At 36.0% G+C, this 16,110-nt stretch overlaps 1 protein-coding gene across 12 annotated transcripts in view; it reads left to right on the forward strand.

Moving 5' to 3' along the window:
* The window catches only part of NOL4 (nucleolar protein 4), a 401,358-nt gene that overhangs the window by 305,110 nt on the left and 80,138 nt on the right, over window positions 1–16,110 (forward strand). For 11 of the 12 annotated variants that reach the window (XM_032602667.1, XM_032602660.1, XM_032602664.1 and 8 more), the window contains one exon: window positions 3,594–3,707. The exons of the other annotated variant lie outside the window; for it this stretch is intronic. In XM_032602667.1, the coding sequence (XP_032458558.1) occupies window positions 3,594–3,707 (114 nt within the window). The remainder of the gene's footprint in view (window positions 1–3,593; window positions 3,708–16,110) is intronic. 12 annotated transcript variants of the gene reach the window in all.

Raw genomic sequence — 16,110 nt, forward strand, 5'->3', positions numbered from 1 at the left:
TAGATAAGTTCCATTTCATCATGCCATTAATGAAGAAGAGTTTTAAAGAATTAATAGGAAGCTGTTTTAGGAGGATTTTGATGACTTTAAGAGAAGAATTTTAGGAAGACCCTAATATATTCTTCATTTCAATGCATAATGGAGTTAGCTGTACATGGACTCCTCTGGAGGAATGTGTAGTGTTTAAGAGCTCCAGCTTTCTTTAAACTCACTGAGGCCTTCATTGTAAAATGACAATAAACTTTACTAGGGATTATTAGTCCCAGTTTATCATCAGACTTAAAGATGAATTCGGGTGTTTCCACATCGTAGCTGTGTGATCTTGGGCAGGTTATATAGGACTTTAATTTGGGTTTCTTTAAAATGCATGATATAAGTACTTTTTCTCAAGGGTTGTTTGGAAGAAATTAGATAATGAATCACAGATTTTTGTATTAATGCTTCCACATCTAAGCACTCAATATGAGTTAGGTATTATTAATATTTATCTTAAGATTAATTTAGAATGAATAGTACTGGTTTTCTCCTTGGACGTACGTATTTTATCATGTATTTAGGATATTGTAAATTCCTTGAAAAACACATATGTACCTATTAAACTGTAATATAGATTTTATTCACTCATTCTGCCCTTCTCTCCAATGAGCTTGAGTCAGGTATAATTGTAATACAGACATGTAAAGGAATAACTTTGGTCTGCTTATTTTTGGTTGAGCCAACATTTTATATATAAGGATTTTTCCTAAAATATTTTATGTTATTAATAATAAATTTTGTAAAGGTACTAAGTATACAACAGAATCTAGGAGAGTGGAAGAGTTGAGAATTGGGAGACATGAAACCTGGCTTCTATTTCTAGCTCAATTTGTCCTTAGGCAAAAAAGTTTCTTCAAACTTTAAGGAAAAAACTGTACTGAATGATTTATATGACCATTTACAGTTATCGGATTATGATTCTACAGTAAACTCAGAACAACTCTATTTTCAAAATTATATTGTTTTAACTTCTGGCCATGTTTAATCACATATCTTTGCTTCTACTGATTTTTTTTCACTTAATAGGAAAGAGTACATGATTGCTTTATCTTGAAGTTGACTTTTTTCCCAAAATCTTGAAATAATGAGGTTATCCAGTGACCTTAAAAAAATATCTAGTTCCACTCAGCTGGGAAATTATTCTATTTTCTGAGAAGACCAATTAAATATATTTGGGGAAAACCCAACTGTGTCATTTTCTCCAAAAAGGAAAGTATATAAATTATTACACACAGTAACTTATACTGTTCTAGTAAAAGTCATTTCCCACTTTGTTTTTAAATATTAAAAAAGAATTTGAAAGGAAATGCTACCAAATCATTTTAATTAAAGAGGTATTTTACCTTGCATTCTCTCTGTTCAGCAAACTATTAGGTGTTTAAGGAATGTATGTGTTTATTACTACAATTTAGTCAGCTTGATGAAGCTCCATAGCCTTACATATTCCTAATTTTGAATAGAGGTACCAGGTAAAGAGAAAAAAATAAAAGGAATGAAGAACAGAAACAGGTCTCTGAATTTCATGTGCCTGTCAATGATTGGATCAGGAAAATAGAGACTGCTGATATGTTAGTTAGCTTCTGTTAATTCAATCCCTAGAACTAAATGAAGTGTCTAAAGATGTAGTTTATAAAGGTGTGAACTCTCACTTCTATTTGAACAATGCTAGCTACAATGAAATAAATGATTTTTTTATAATGGAATGTTCTTATTCCCATTTTTCCTATAACACTGTTGCCTCAAAACATAATTCAGTTGAGATGAACCACATTGTGTAGCCAATTCCCATGGGGTTTAGAGTACAATTTTGAGCCATGTTATGGCCATCTTTTAATGAAACACTGATTTTTGTAGCTTAGTATAGTTTCAGTTCTGAGCTAGACTACCGTATCCATATTCAATGAAGTACAGAATGAAATGAAGCAGTATGCATTTTGAAATGATATATACACCTTTATGACAATTTAAATATTTTTTAATGTTTACTTCATTTGACCCTCTCTGTTCCCAACACACAGTCCTGACTTTGTAATTTCCTTCTCAAAACTGTTCTTCCTGCTACCTCAGGGGGCCTCTTTCTTTTCTTCCTTTTGCAGAAACGACATTCCAAATATCGTAATGCTTTATTGTCAAAGTTGTCTACCTATCATTTCCATCATCTCACAGGATTAGCAGGTGGAGACTGCACCCTATACCCTTCCTACCTTTTGCCTACAGAGGCTACTTTGGAGGTGGAAACATGGGGGAGTCAGGTGAGGTAGCAGCAGAAATTGTTTCCTAGTTCAAATAAAGTCAAAGCTTGGTCTCTTTCTGCACTGAACAAATTCTACTGAAGAGTAGCTATTAAAACACTGTGGTCTGAATTTAGTTGTTCTAGAATATTGTTTGAGATAGAAATGCTATGGTTCAGTGTGATAATGCACATCATACATGCCAGAGTTAGCAAAATGAATCAAGTACAATAAAGGCATGCTCACATTCATTTACAAAAATTAATTAAAAGATCCCTGATAGTTGGGAGGCCTCTAAGAAATATGTATGGCAGCCATACATATTTTGGACTCAGGCTTTGAAAACCCTAAGATGGCATACCATTATAATATGCTAGATTGCTAAAAGACGCTTATTTTGTCATTTCATATTTTGCTGTCTCATCTCGTTTAATTTTTACGTTACTTATCTATCATTTGCTTATCATAATTTTTTAAAAAACCGTCTGGTATCATTAAGTACTTCATCTTTCAGTTAGATAATTTTTCATGTAATTATGGGAAAAAATGGAAAACTTTTCTGATTATCACAAGTGATATGGAGAATCACAAACAATTTGTAGTTAATTAGGAGCTTAGTCAGGGGGTTAATGAGTTTCTACACGGGCTACACAGAAGATGGATATCCAACATGTACCTCTTACACTAATAATATTGACACATATTTTATAAATAAAACAAAGCATGTAGGCACACATGCACATCTCACATCTAGAACACTGAATTTTTGTTATAGCAAAATTGTGCTAGGACTGAAGTTTTAGTTTGTTTTTAAGCTAAAGTAAGGTGTTTTTTATAAGAATTTTAATCACATCAATTGTGTCACAACTCAGACTGTAAATAGTCATAATATTTCATATTAAGATTGTTTGACATGGTCTGAGTGTCTGTCAGTTTTTCCAACTGTTTCGGCCCTGTCACTTGTTTTTGTTTTGTTTTGTTGTGCATTGTCATATGTTATAAGAGAATTAAAGGACTTGTTTTACTTGCAAAACCCAGTCAGCAGTTTTACCACTGCCTGTTCAAACTCCAGCTTTATGGCCCAGACTAAACACTTGTGACAAAGGAGCTGTGGGAATGGATGATGGATCTGTAGCAACTCTAGCCTTAACCTCTAACTAGCTTTCATTATTCATCTTTGCAATTTCCATTTCCTCTTTCTATTGAAATCAGTTGAGTTGAAATACATGGATACCCCTGCACATCCTATGAGATCTGAGTATAGCATTGGACTGTTAATGATACTGTTAATAATTTTTTCATGTTTTTTTCTCTCTTTTTTTTTAGTCTCGACCTATTCCTTCCCACCTTACTTCAGCAGTTGCAGAGAGTATCTTGGCTTCAGCCTGTGAGAGTGAGAGTAGAAATGCCGCCAAGAGGATGCGTCTGGATAGACAACAGGTACTGAGGAGTCTTGGGGTCTGGTGACCACCGGCTATAGCAAATATGGTTAAGTTAATCTGATTTATGGAGAAGAGCAGAATCTCTGGAATGGATTTAAAGTCCACAGAGATACCGTTTTTCTGTCTTTGTGATATGAATTTAAACTTGAAAAAGGCGTGTCCATGAGATCAGTAGAGATGCAATGACAAAAATTTCCTGTGATGAAAAATGGACAATTGTAAAATTAATGAGTTAAAATTCTGTTTAGTATCCAATATGAAGGCTAATGACTTATTTAAATAAGAGGCTCTAAATGATCATTTACAGTAGTTTTGTAAGTTTACCTGATCGTTTATAATAGTGACCTGATTATGGTCTTTTTGAATGAAAATGAACCTCTCTTTAATTTCCTCTGGTCCATTGCCAAATATCAATAGATTATGCTAGGTATGGGGAGAACACAACATAATCTTGAAGACCAGAAAGCCATAAAATGGGGGTATAAAAGAAGGAACATCTACGTCCTGGGCTTACCTTCACATTAACAAATCATTTACTGTATAACCATTAAGTATCATCTTTCTACATCTCTTTTCTAAGGCTGTATATCCATGTGATGTAGATGTACTCTTGCGGTGTGCAGACTTCTCATTGCGGTGGCTTCTCTTGTTGCGGAGCATGGGCTCTAGGCGCCCGGGCTTCAGAGTTGTGGCACGGGCTTAGTTGCTCTGCGGCATGTGGGATCTTCCCGGACCAGGGATCGAACCCGTGTCCCCTGCATTGGCAGGAGGGTTCTTAACCACTGTGCCACCAGGGAAGCCCGAGACTTTTGTCATTATTATATCTCTAAAATTTATCTTGCTTAAAATAAGTCACAGGCCAATATATAATACCATATTTAGCATAGTGATCAAGACTGCATATTCTGGAGTTAAATACAACTGATTTTGATTCTCAGCTCTACCCTAACTAACTGTGTGACCTTCAGGAAATTATTCCAATTCTCTGTGCCTAGTTTTCTCATATGTAAAATAACAATAATAACAGTACTAATCTTATAGGGGTGTGTGAGAACCCTGAATGATAGATTTATGTTAGGTACTTAGCAATTTGCCTGGCATGTGGTAAGCATCAAGAAAATTCAGCCTAGAAAACGTTATTTTAATTGATGTTCTAGCTTTTCTGTCATTGCATTGGTATCAGTAAGACTACAAAGAAGCATTAATAGTACTATCTCAGATATAGGAGTTTTGAATTCAGACTAAGTCCATTTGAGAAAAGATCATTATTCTAGAAATCAGAATAGTAGAATTCTGGGATTGAAAGGAATCTCCTGGTTGTCAGTTCGCTACATACCTCATCCAATCTACACTCTAGAATATCCCTGAATCATAGAATCAATCATATGTGCAGTTGTCATGAAAATTAAATGACTGATTCATGTTATGTACCGCCTACAGTCTCCTTCCCCAAAGCTGGTCGTCCACAATATTTGGTCTAATCACTTAACCACTGTTGACCTAATCTGTAAAATGGAGGATACAAATGTATAGTTACTTCTTCTTACTGTGAATTATATAGACTTCACTTGGCACGCAGCACAAAGTCTTCTACCGAGTGGATTTTACACTTTCATCAAAGCATGGAGATGTGGGAGCAGGAACTCCCCTAACTGGATCTAAACACTCTTTGCCTAAGTAGAGACAACCAGAGTTCTTTTTGGTGTTGGCAATGGTATCATCCTTTTCTAGGCACATTCTTAACCCAACTCACAATTCTTAGAATTTTCCAGTGACTCAAAGATTCTTCATTGTGTCCCTGCCTTTCTGTTAGTGCATGAAAGTTCAGAAATGAGACAGTTAAAATCTAAATTCTGTTCAGCTGCACACATGACTACTTGCTGCCCCTGGTTAGCCATATGTAGGGCTGTAATTATATGTGTCCTTCAGAGTTTATGAAACTTGATAAATTAATTGGGCTTTATAAAGCTATGAATATAAAAGGTACTATGGATGTATTAAATGATTTATTTCATATGTCCAGCTTGCCCCAGGGTCTAGAGGAGGCAGCCTCAGCCCTGAAGCAAGTAGGCAAGGGCAGGAGCCTACTGTCTCATTAGGAATCAGATGACTCAGGGCTGAGGTCAATCCCCAATGAATTATAGAATATACTCAGCATTTCTTTTCTTTTAAAAAAAAAATACATTTATTTATTTATTTATTTTTGGCTGCTTTGGGTCTTTGTTGCTGCTCGTGGGCTTTCTCTAGTTGTGGAGAACAGGGGCTACTCTTTGTTGTGGTGCATGGGCTTCTCATTATTGGGGAGCATGGGTTCTAGATATGCGGGCTTCCGTAGTTGTGGCTTGTGGGCTTCAGTAGTTGTGGCTCGCGGGCTCTAGAGTGCAGGCTCATTAGTTGTGGCTCATGGGCTGAGTTGCTCCATGGCATGTGGGATCTTCCAGGACCAGGGCTCGAACCCGTGTCCCCTGCATTGGAGGATTCTCAACCACTGTACCACCAGGGAAGTCCCAGCATTTCTTTTCTTTTAACATGAAAATCTGGAATTTTTATGTTACCCAGGAAATCCTTTTTCACTTTGGCAATTCAAAAAGATGGGCAGAGTCAGACTTCACATTTATATTTCTATGACATAGCTCAAATTGTCTTTATCTTTGTTATTTAGATATTATTTCACTACTATTTACTTAAAAACAAATCTATCTCAATGATTTTGGCTACAGTTCATCTCACCAGAGAGACAGAGGCAGAAAGTGAGAAAGATTAGAAATATCCACTTGCTGGTCATTTATCCCCCATCACTTTGTACTTGCTCTTTTTGAGGAATGACGTATATTCTATTCCAAGGCTTGCTGAAATTTCTGATTAACGTGAGGGTTCCTTTGGCTTCTTTTCTCTATTTAAGTTCTTTCAGTTAAATTAGCTTTTAGTTTTATAGAAGGGATCACGTAAAACCAATGGTCAAGGGCTTCCTCGGCAGATTCAGCCCTCATGAAGAACAATGCACGAGTGTGCTGGGTGACAGTTTTTGCGGTGACTGGGACAGATGGAAAATCAATGGTAGGCTGTGATATGACACCTTTGACTCTACTGAAAAGAACACCATAGGGGAACTGGCATGTTAGTTGCTTGTGACATAATAAAAGGTGAGAAAGCAGGGGAAAAAATACTGAAAACTGATGCATCGCTGAGTTAAAGAAGAAAATCGCTATTAGTAAACCAACAGAAAACCATCGGCCCAAGACCAAAAAATATTTAGTAAGCCCACAGTTCCTGCTACTCTGTTTTCTGTAGTACTGGTGAATTCACTGTGACCTGTACCTCTTCCTGATTTTTCCTTTGTTCTGTTAGGGTGCTAATGAGTGGACATGTTATTAAAAGAAACATAATAGTAGGTATCAAGGTTGAAAATATAGGCAGTTTAATACAGGCATTTCATTTTGTCATGGATGTATTTGAAGACTACCGAAAACACCATGGTCAAGCTGTTTTTGAGTCAGGCAGCTCTCCTTTCATGTTTCCTTCTGTATTTTCATGTACTTTTGGTAACGTTTATAAAATTTCACAAATGCATAATTGAAAGAAATATTTTTCAGTAGGATTTTATGCTTAAATGTAAACATTGTGATAGTAACTGAGATAGGGTTTGAAATCTATTTCTGTGGCCTTCCAGCCCATACTCCCATACCCCTACTCTCAGTCATCCTCGGTTTTCATTCTACTTCTAGCATTCGTCTTTCTTATATACAATATTTTGGAGAAAGAAAACTCTATCTTTGAGTGTTCCAACATGTGTCTCAGCACGGCCCTCTCATCCAAAGGAGAAAAAATATAAGAGAAACAAAGTACCACCTAGAGTAGTTCCTTGAATATATTGTATTTTCTCTGTAACACATGTAATTTTAGACAATTGAAATAGAATATACTTCACAAGTCATCTAACTGTAATAGGCCTTATTTTCTTCATTAGTAATAATATTAATAACAACAGAACAGCAGGAACGTGTATGGATGAAGCACTCTTTGAGGTGGGTTGCAAGCCTATTTTATGTAACTGTCATTGCTTTTCATGAAGTGGAGACATTGAGGCTCAGAGCTCTTAGCGCACAGCTGCTCAGGATGGATCCCCACTTGGATCCAATCCTTGTGCTTTTTAAAATCATGCTTATAGTAACATTTAAAAAAAATACTTTCAGACATGCAGGCTTATTTTTGATAATTTAGGAAATAGAGTAATGTATAGAGAAGAAATATAATTGACTAGTAATTCCACTATTCAGTTTTATAATATAATTCTTTCTACTACTCGATCTATGCAAAACTTCCTGTTTTAAAAAGCAAAATAGTATCACATTGTATCCTTCCATTTAGCTTAATGTTGTGAATATTTATGGTATCACTATGTAAGTTTATCAGTTATTTTTAGAAGCCCCTTAATACTCCATCATGTAGTATTTTCTAAATTATTAAATGTTGATTTTGTTTTTCCTACCATAATTTGCCTGTGAAAAGGATACCTTGCCAGTTATATTTTTAGGATAAATTATGAGACCTGGGTCAAAAACCAGCAAGGCTTTTTAAGCTCTTGATATGTATAAGGCCCATGCTCTTAATTTCTAACTTATTCCTATAAAAATAAGCGTTTCTGCTTGTTTTATAAACATATGCCTATTAAAAGCTTTTTTTAACTTCTAAGAATCTTTGATTCTTAACCAGTGGTTCCTAAACCTTTCAAACATAGCATGTCTTTTTTACAGTAAACACCTCGAAATGCCCCACTTTTAGATCCTGAAATGCAATTTATAGTTAATATAAATTATGCTCACAATTTAAATATGTATGGATAATGTCTTGATTTTAATATAAATAATACATTATTTATTTTAAAAGTAATATATAATCAAATAACATGTATTTTGGTGTGGAAATATGGGGATTCCACATCACTAGAAGATACAATAAAGTCATCAGCTGCTTTTGCATGTCCCTCAAATCAATGAAGAAGCCGCAGCTACAACTGTCCTCTGATACTGGTGTATTGTGGCAGCTCACAGAATTCAGTGACATGAACGTTACAAACGGTGAAAAACTAGTGGTACAGTTCCAAACAAAACAGCACAATAGTCCCTCGATTTACAAGGTAGTGTATTCCTGAGACAATTCAACGTATATTTTAAAACATGCACAAAAACTTTGTTTTTATACCTAAAATGAAATTAAACTTTAGGCTCAGGAAACCCTATTCAGGCTTTCACCTACAAAAATATCCAGCATGACTTTTTAAAATTCACATGGGAACAGGGACAGTTCTTAGTTGATTGGTACTGCCTGGAGAATGTCTGAGCTTTCCGTAAGCTTGTCCTCCCACTTCATGCCTATTTCACCTGCTATATATTTTCCAGATGTCCCCTAGAAGTGGTAATGCTGTTTCTGAGAAGCACTGCTATGGACAACTAGTCTAGGATTTGAATACAGGAATGAGAATAATACATTCTCAGATCTATTCCTTGATAATGAATTCATAACTCAGCTCCTCCCATTTTGAAGAGACTGGCCTTGAGATTCGAAACCCACAATTTTCCATAGATTTGCACCCATTATGTCAAATGAATTCTCCATCCTTTTTTCTACCTTCTGTTTACTTTTTTGTTTTTAAATTCGCTAGAGCCTAAAAGTAAAAATTGGATGCTATAAGATAAAAATAACTTAACCAGGCCCTTTGGTTTAATTTTATTTCTTTGCAAGAAGGAAGCAATTAAGTGTCAATGGCTATAGCAATTCTGCCCCCAGTCAAAAAACTAAGCCACATATGATTACTAATTCCAGTTGTATTTCTAAAGTATAATTCCATTTTGTATTCATCATCAGCTATTTTCAATATCTCCTGAGATTACGGTTGCATCCTTTTCCAATTTGGAAGTCACCATCAATTAAATTACCATGTTTAACATTTACAATAGGGACACCACAACATCCAACAGTTTGCTACAAATATAATGCCACAAAAAGACAAGGCTCAATAATCTTCAAAAATGCATGTTTTAATCAGTTTCAATCATTCATAAATATGCTGTTTGCACACTCACCATTGGAAGGGTGTGAACAGGTGTACACTGAACCATCTATTCACTCACTTGGTCTCTAAAATGCCTGGCAGTGTTAGTAAGTAATCATATTCCACAGGAAGAGAGGTTTTTTCCATCTGGGAAATAGCTAACAAGTGGATATTGAACCATGACCTTAAATTCATGAGCACCGAGGGGTGGACAAATTAGTAAAGCAATCCAGAGAGACTTGAATACATTCTCACTACTGCAAACCAACCATCATACCTATATAATACCAGAACAGACACTCAGAATGGTTATAATCACATTTTTAAATAATAAAAATAGGGAAATATTATATATTTCCATTATATTTTTGTAAACATAGAAACTTTATAAACGTAAAAACTAAGGAAAAGTAAATATATATATCAAGTTAAAATGTTTTACAGATACATAAAATATCACTTATGGATAACTACAATAAATATTTACTATTCTAATTTTAAATTTTTAGTTCATTGTGCACATTATATAATATTTGAGAAACACAGTTAAAAAGTTTTAATGGAGGGCTTCCCCGGTGGCGCAGTGGTTGAGAGTCCGCCTGCCGATGCAGGGGACACGGGTTCGTGCCCCTGTCCGGGAAGATCCCACATGCCGCGGAGCGGCTGGGCCCGTGAGCCATGGCCGCTGAGCCTGCGCGTCCGGAGCCTGTGCTCCGCAACGGGAGAGGCCACAACGGTGAGAGGTCCGCATCCCAAAGTTTTACTGGAATATTTATTTGCTCTGTAGGGAAGAATATTTGACCTGTATTCTGTTGGTATTTTGTGAGCAAGATATTTGCTTTACAAATCTGTATTCTTTCAGCATTAACTTAATAATGTGGCTGGACTTCAAATATGTATTATTTCCAGCTTGAGGTCTTGCAAGATAACTTTTTAATGGCAAAAGTTAAAAATTCTTATTTTTCCAATGTGTTTGAACTGCTCCAGGGAGTTCCTTAAATAGTTCATGTATCTGTATCAGCAAGGGATATGGTTAATAGGAGAAAATTAGCTCTAAGTAGTCCTAAAGTAGTTTATTTAGCAAATAATCATTATATGGAAGATATTTTGCTTGATACGGAGGCTACAAAACAAGGATTGAGAACCTTTACTGAGGATTTACCAGATACTAGATTTACCTAAAATCACTTGCTACTGAGCAGGTGTTTTTATTCTTTCTTTGCAGAGGGATGAAACATAACATCTTTCCTCTAGAAACTCACATTCTGTTAAAGACAAGTGAAATTGGTATGGTAAATGAAATTATAAGGGTGTGATCAGATTGTTGTGAAAGCCAGAGGAGAGTTCTTCTAATTCTGCCTGGGAAACCCAGGAGGGCTTCCCAGAGGAGGCACTATTTGAGCCAGACCATGAGAAATGAAGGAGATTATGAGAGCTAGCAGATGATAGTCCAGATACATGGAGCCTTTTGAAACATGAAAGTTTCCTGAGTATCAAAAACAGTCATCTCTGTGAGTGAAACTTGAGAATCTTGAGAAGAAATAAAAGGAGAGGGGATTGGACATGAGGGTTTAAATTAGATTGTGGGCATTTTATATGCTCTGTTAAGTTATTTGGACTTTAAGTACATGCCAGAGATAAGTGGGAAGGAGAGTGACATCTCCAATTTTTAGGAAGCTTCAGAACCCTAGGGACAACAAAACGTAGATGTAGTGGGGCAAAGGTGAGGTCCCAATTCAGCAAGAATTCCTTTCTCTACCACCTACATTTCAGATTTGCTATTTAATTGTAACAGTAGTTAAATTTGAGCTAATGCCGAAAAGTAATTATGAAGATTAATCTGCTATAAGGTATTTTGAAGTTACAAATGAGTGATTTCGGAATACCTACTGTTCCATGCTGCAGTGTTAGCTCAGCTAATGAGGAATCAAAGTTTAATTTTCTCCTATAGTTTCAACTTATATAACTGTATATATAGATTATTATTCTTTCTATTGTAAATATTTTTCATCTTTTTCTCTTTTTATGATCTCTCAAAAAACTGACATATGGTTTTCCTCAAACAGTGACTTTTTATCTTTTTTTTTCTTAAATTGAGAGTAAGGTTACTTCTGTATAAAATTTTTCCTTAGTGTATGTATTTTCCTTATGTAATGATATGTCAATGTATATCTGAGTAGTGATGTACAGTGCATGATTCTCTTGGTCTCTCAATAGTACTATGAAGCATGTAGATCACATGGTTTCCCTTTTCTATGGATGGGGAATCTGAATCTAAGAAACTTTCTTTTGGATACATCTATGGGGTTTTGAAGGGAGGGAAACTGGGAACAGCCTCAATTTCTGATTTTATTTTTTGTCTTTCTGTTACTCATTTTGCTTTACTATTTGGTTTTCTCACTTCATTGAGAATTCTCCCACATTTGTATAGAAATGATTCTTTCTTTAATTTTAGGTGAATCTTTGGCTTAGGATGTTATTAATTTCAAGTGGATCAACGTCAGGATATGAGTAGGTGGTTTGAATTCAGAGAGAGAAATTCATCATAATATGTTAATACACTTTTTGGTGCCAAAGTCAAGGGAACATATGGTTTACTGGGTTCTCCATGAAGACTGCATTTTTGTTAATTTCTTTCAAAACCAGTTATTTTAGGCTTAGCAGAAGAAGAGTCTGACTTATTTGTTTTATGCCAAATATATTCATTTTTATAATTTATTTCTCATGATCTGTCCATTCCTCGTCCTGTCTTTTTAATCTAGGCAGTTTAAAACCCACTAGTTACTCTGAAACAATAATTTTATGTGTATTGGGGAAATTTAGCCACAGTCACAAGTTTATTATGAAATTAGATAATATGATAGCTTGACAAATGGGGCTGTGCTTCCTAAAGAGATTTATGATGTTTAACATGACTCAGGTGGTAAAAACCACAAGCCCAGTGGCCTCAAGTAATACACGTTGTTCTTCAGTTACTCAGCACTTTGGGAAAGCATGGTTTCTGCAGAGCTAGGTTTTCTAGATAGCTGTGGGTTAGCCTTACAAATGATTTTACTTTCATTCGTAGTGGAAATATTCCTAAAATCTCAGTGCATCTTCATTTCATGCCATAACTCTTCGGATCATAACCTTTAAAGATGGATTTAGTTATTAATATTAATCTTTACTAAGAATTGTGTGGTGCTGACGTCAGCGTTAGCTACAGACGCAGATACCGCAGAGCAGGTGATGGAATAAGTGATCTTGTAAAGTCTGTCCTAGAGAAAACTCCCTGAGGCAGGTCAACTCACTTTATTGGTAATTTACCTCTTTCTCATAATGGTGAGGGGAGCCTGACTTTCTGACAGGCTTGGCAGCAAAATTGATCTTTACCTATTAACTTTGCTGAAATGGATCAATCTCTCATATTATCTCTCATCCTCAGGAAGAAGCCCCATTTTTCCCATGCTATCAGTGTTCTTTGCCTGGTCAACAATGTTACTTCTTTCTTGCTTCAACAATCCAATGCCTTCTCAATGTCTACTGGACAGTCTGTATTTGTCCTTATTTACACCCTGTTAAAAGAATATAAGGAAAACTACCTCTCACTGTTTTAGGAGTTTATACAAAGCTGTTTTCTAAGAGCTCTTACCTGCACTCATTCATCAAGAGCAAAGTGATACTTACATAGGTCAAAAACCAAGTCACATTTATTTTTAAGCTCCCTTTAATGTTTTGCCTTGAACACAAGCAAGATCAAAATAGCCTTTTCAATGAAACAATTAAGATGAAAGTCCAGTGAGATTCCTACATTAAGATCAAACTTCTCATTAAGTCACTTCTCTGGTAACATTCTGTGCTCTTATTTTTCTTGGTTTTGGTGCTAGTTCTGTTATTTAAGAAAACATAATAATGCATTCTGGGTCTGATATTCAAGGACCCTCAGGGAATTCCCAGAGCCCAGTAGTAACCTTCACTTTTTTTCATCTCTGAGGTTTGAGACTAGCCTCCTATTCCCAAATCCTCTATGAAAATATAAGTGAGATTTAACAGAAGTCAGGGTTCTGAGTTCTTGAAAGAGGGCAAAGAGCAAAAGTACAAAAAGAGGTCATACTTGCAACTGTGAACTTAAGTTATAAAATAGGTAGATGTAAGTGAAAGTTTATCTGAATCTCATAGGCATTATAATTTCCATCAATAAATGGCAAGTAAAGTAAAGCTTTCTACTATATGCCAATCTCTCCTATTCATTCTTTTTTTTGCTACATGATTTCTTTCTGGTGGGGGGACCTGAGAAGTTTAGAGAAAGATCATAGCCTTCGATTCGGGCGTTTGGAAAATAGAGTCTGGAAACTCAGAAGCAGTGGCATGTTTGAACTGCATATGTGGGCATATATACAGAGTAGCTATACTTGGGGATTGCTAATACATACATAACTTTTCAAAAAAGCCTCTTATTCAGATTTTTAAATTATCATGTTTACTCTAGGACATACTGGTCTCAAAAAACATTAGAGCTTCCAAGAACCTCACAGACCACTTAGTTCAATGGGTTTATTTTATAAAAGAAACAGGCCTGGAAAATTTCAATTTCAGTTTAGATTTCCTTTCCTTCCTTCCCTCCTTCCCTTCTTCCTTCCTGCCTTCCCTCCTTCCTTTCTTCCTTTCTTCCTCCCTCCCTCCCTCTCTCTCTCTCTTTCTTTCTTTCTTTCTTCAGTGATATTTTTCACAGTTCACTAGAAACAGAATTTCTCTTTAAAAAGAAGGAAAACAGACCAATACATACAAAGAATTTAGCTCCCTTTAGATTTCAGAGTAATGTTCTGAGTAATGAAAATCAGAATGCTTCATAAATTTCAAATCTTAAGGCCATAATACATTCATAGCATGCAAGAATTTGAATACTATTTTAGATGCAGAACTCAGAAGGCCACATTATTTTATTCAATTGCATTTTTCTATCATTTATTATTGCCTGTGAAGCAAGTTTGAGAAGTCCAATGAAGCTGTCAAGCTTCAAATGTCTCCATAAGTGTGAGGAAAATTTCCTTTCCAGGGAACTGCTCAGCTATCCATGTATCTTCTTTAATTCTTTATTTAAGATCCTTCATTTGAGGTCATTCTAAAAATACAGAATCCTTTCTGCAGTTTTTTACATTAAATGAACTACCATGTATTTGATCACTCATATTCTAAGAACAAAATTTGTTGAAATCGTTTCAAATACCCAGATTCAGGTTTAAATGCCAAGTTCTTCACCATTCATCTCAGCTATATTGGAGAAATGAATCAGGACATGTATGGGAAACACAGCATACATCATTATACTAATGTTTGTGTGTCCTCTTACACCTTAATTTGAATGCACATACATTTTCTCATTTAATTTGTTTCCCAAAACTCGGAGAGGTCTACATCATTACTGCTCTTGTTCATGACTAAAAATTACACAAAGAGGAAATGCAGTGCCTCATTGTTGCTCCTATGTTCTTTCTATAGAAAGGACATTTGGGGGATCTAGAGATATGTGAATGTGGAGCAGAATCTTTAATGCTCCAAGCACACCCTCCTTCCAGCAGTACGCCTTTGCTCAGGCAGTCTGGCAGCTCCAGTTCCACTCCTGTGTTTATTTGTACGCCCATCTCAAAGCGCACCTGCTTTAAGAAGCACCCCTTGGGTCAACTCGCAGCCCACAAAGCTAAGTCCCTTTCCTCCTTCTCTGTGTAGCAATGACTATCAGCACAGCATATTTGAGGACTTGATTATATTCCCAGGTAACATTGTAATGGCCTCCAGGTGTCTTTTGGAATATTGACTCTATAAATTTTTATCACTCTGTGGGATTAAAACAGCTTTGGCCTGCATCACTTTGAGCCCCAAAGATACCTAGTTATGTACTGGGAAAAGGGTAAGCATTAAATAAACATCTATTTGTGGCTTGATGTAGCATGGCAAAAAGTTCAGTTTTAAGGAAGGAACGAGCCTTTTAATGAGATGCCTGCCAACACAATAGGAAATGTTCAAGCCCAAGAATGGTGTTATGTGGCCAAATAGAGCAGGAATCATTGGAATTAATACTGCAATTTAAAATGTTGTCTGACAACTTGGTAAACACAGTTTTAACACCAAATGGGGAAAGTCACAAATACAATATGATAGGGAGGAAGGGTGTAGGCTGCGGAAAGGAGGTCTCAACATTTAGTTCTTTGAACACTATTGCTTTCCACAGTTCAGTGAGAAAAAGAAGGCAGCTTTTAGGTTCCTGACAAAGCAATTATAGAGAGACCCAGACACTGGGAGCTGACCTGACCTTTGCCCTTGGGTAGTTGTCATAGCAGCAGGCTGAATAGCGCAGCTTGATACAATTACT

Source organism: Phocoena sinus, chromosome 14, assembly GCF_008692025.1.
Source record: "Phocoena sinus isolate mPhoSin1 chromosome 14, mPhoSin1.pri, whole genome shotgun sequence".
Taxonomy (NCBI): Eukaryota; Metazoa; Chordata; class Mammalia; order Artiodactyla; family Phocoenidae; genus Phocoena; species Phocoena sinus.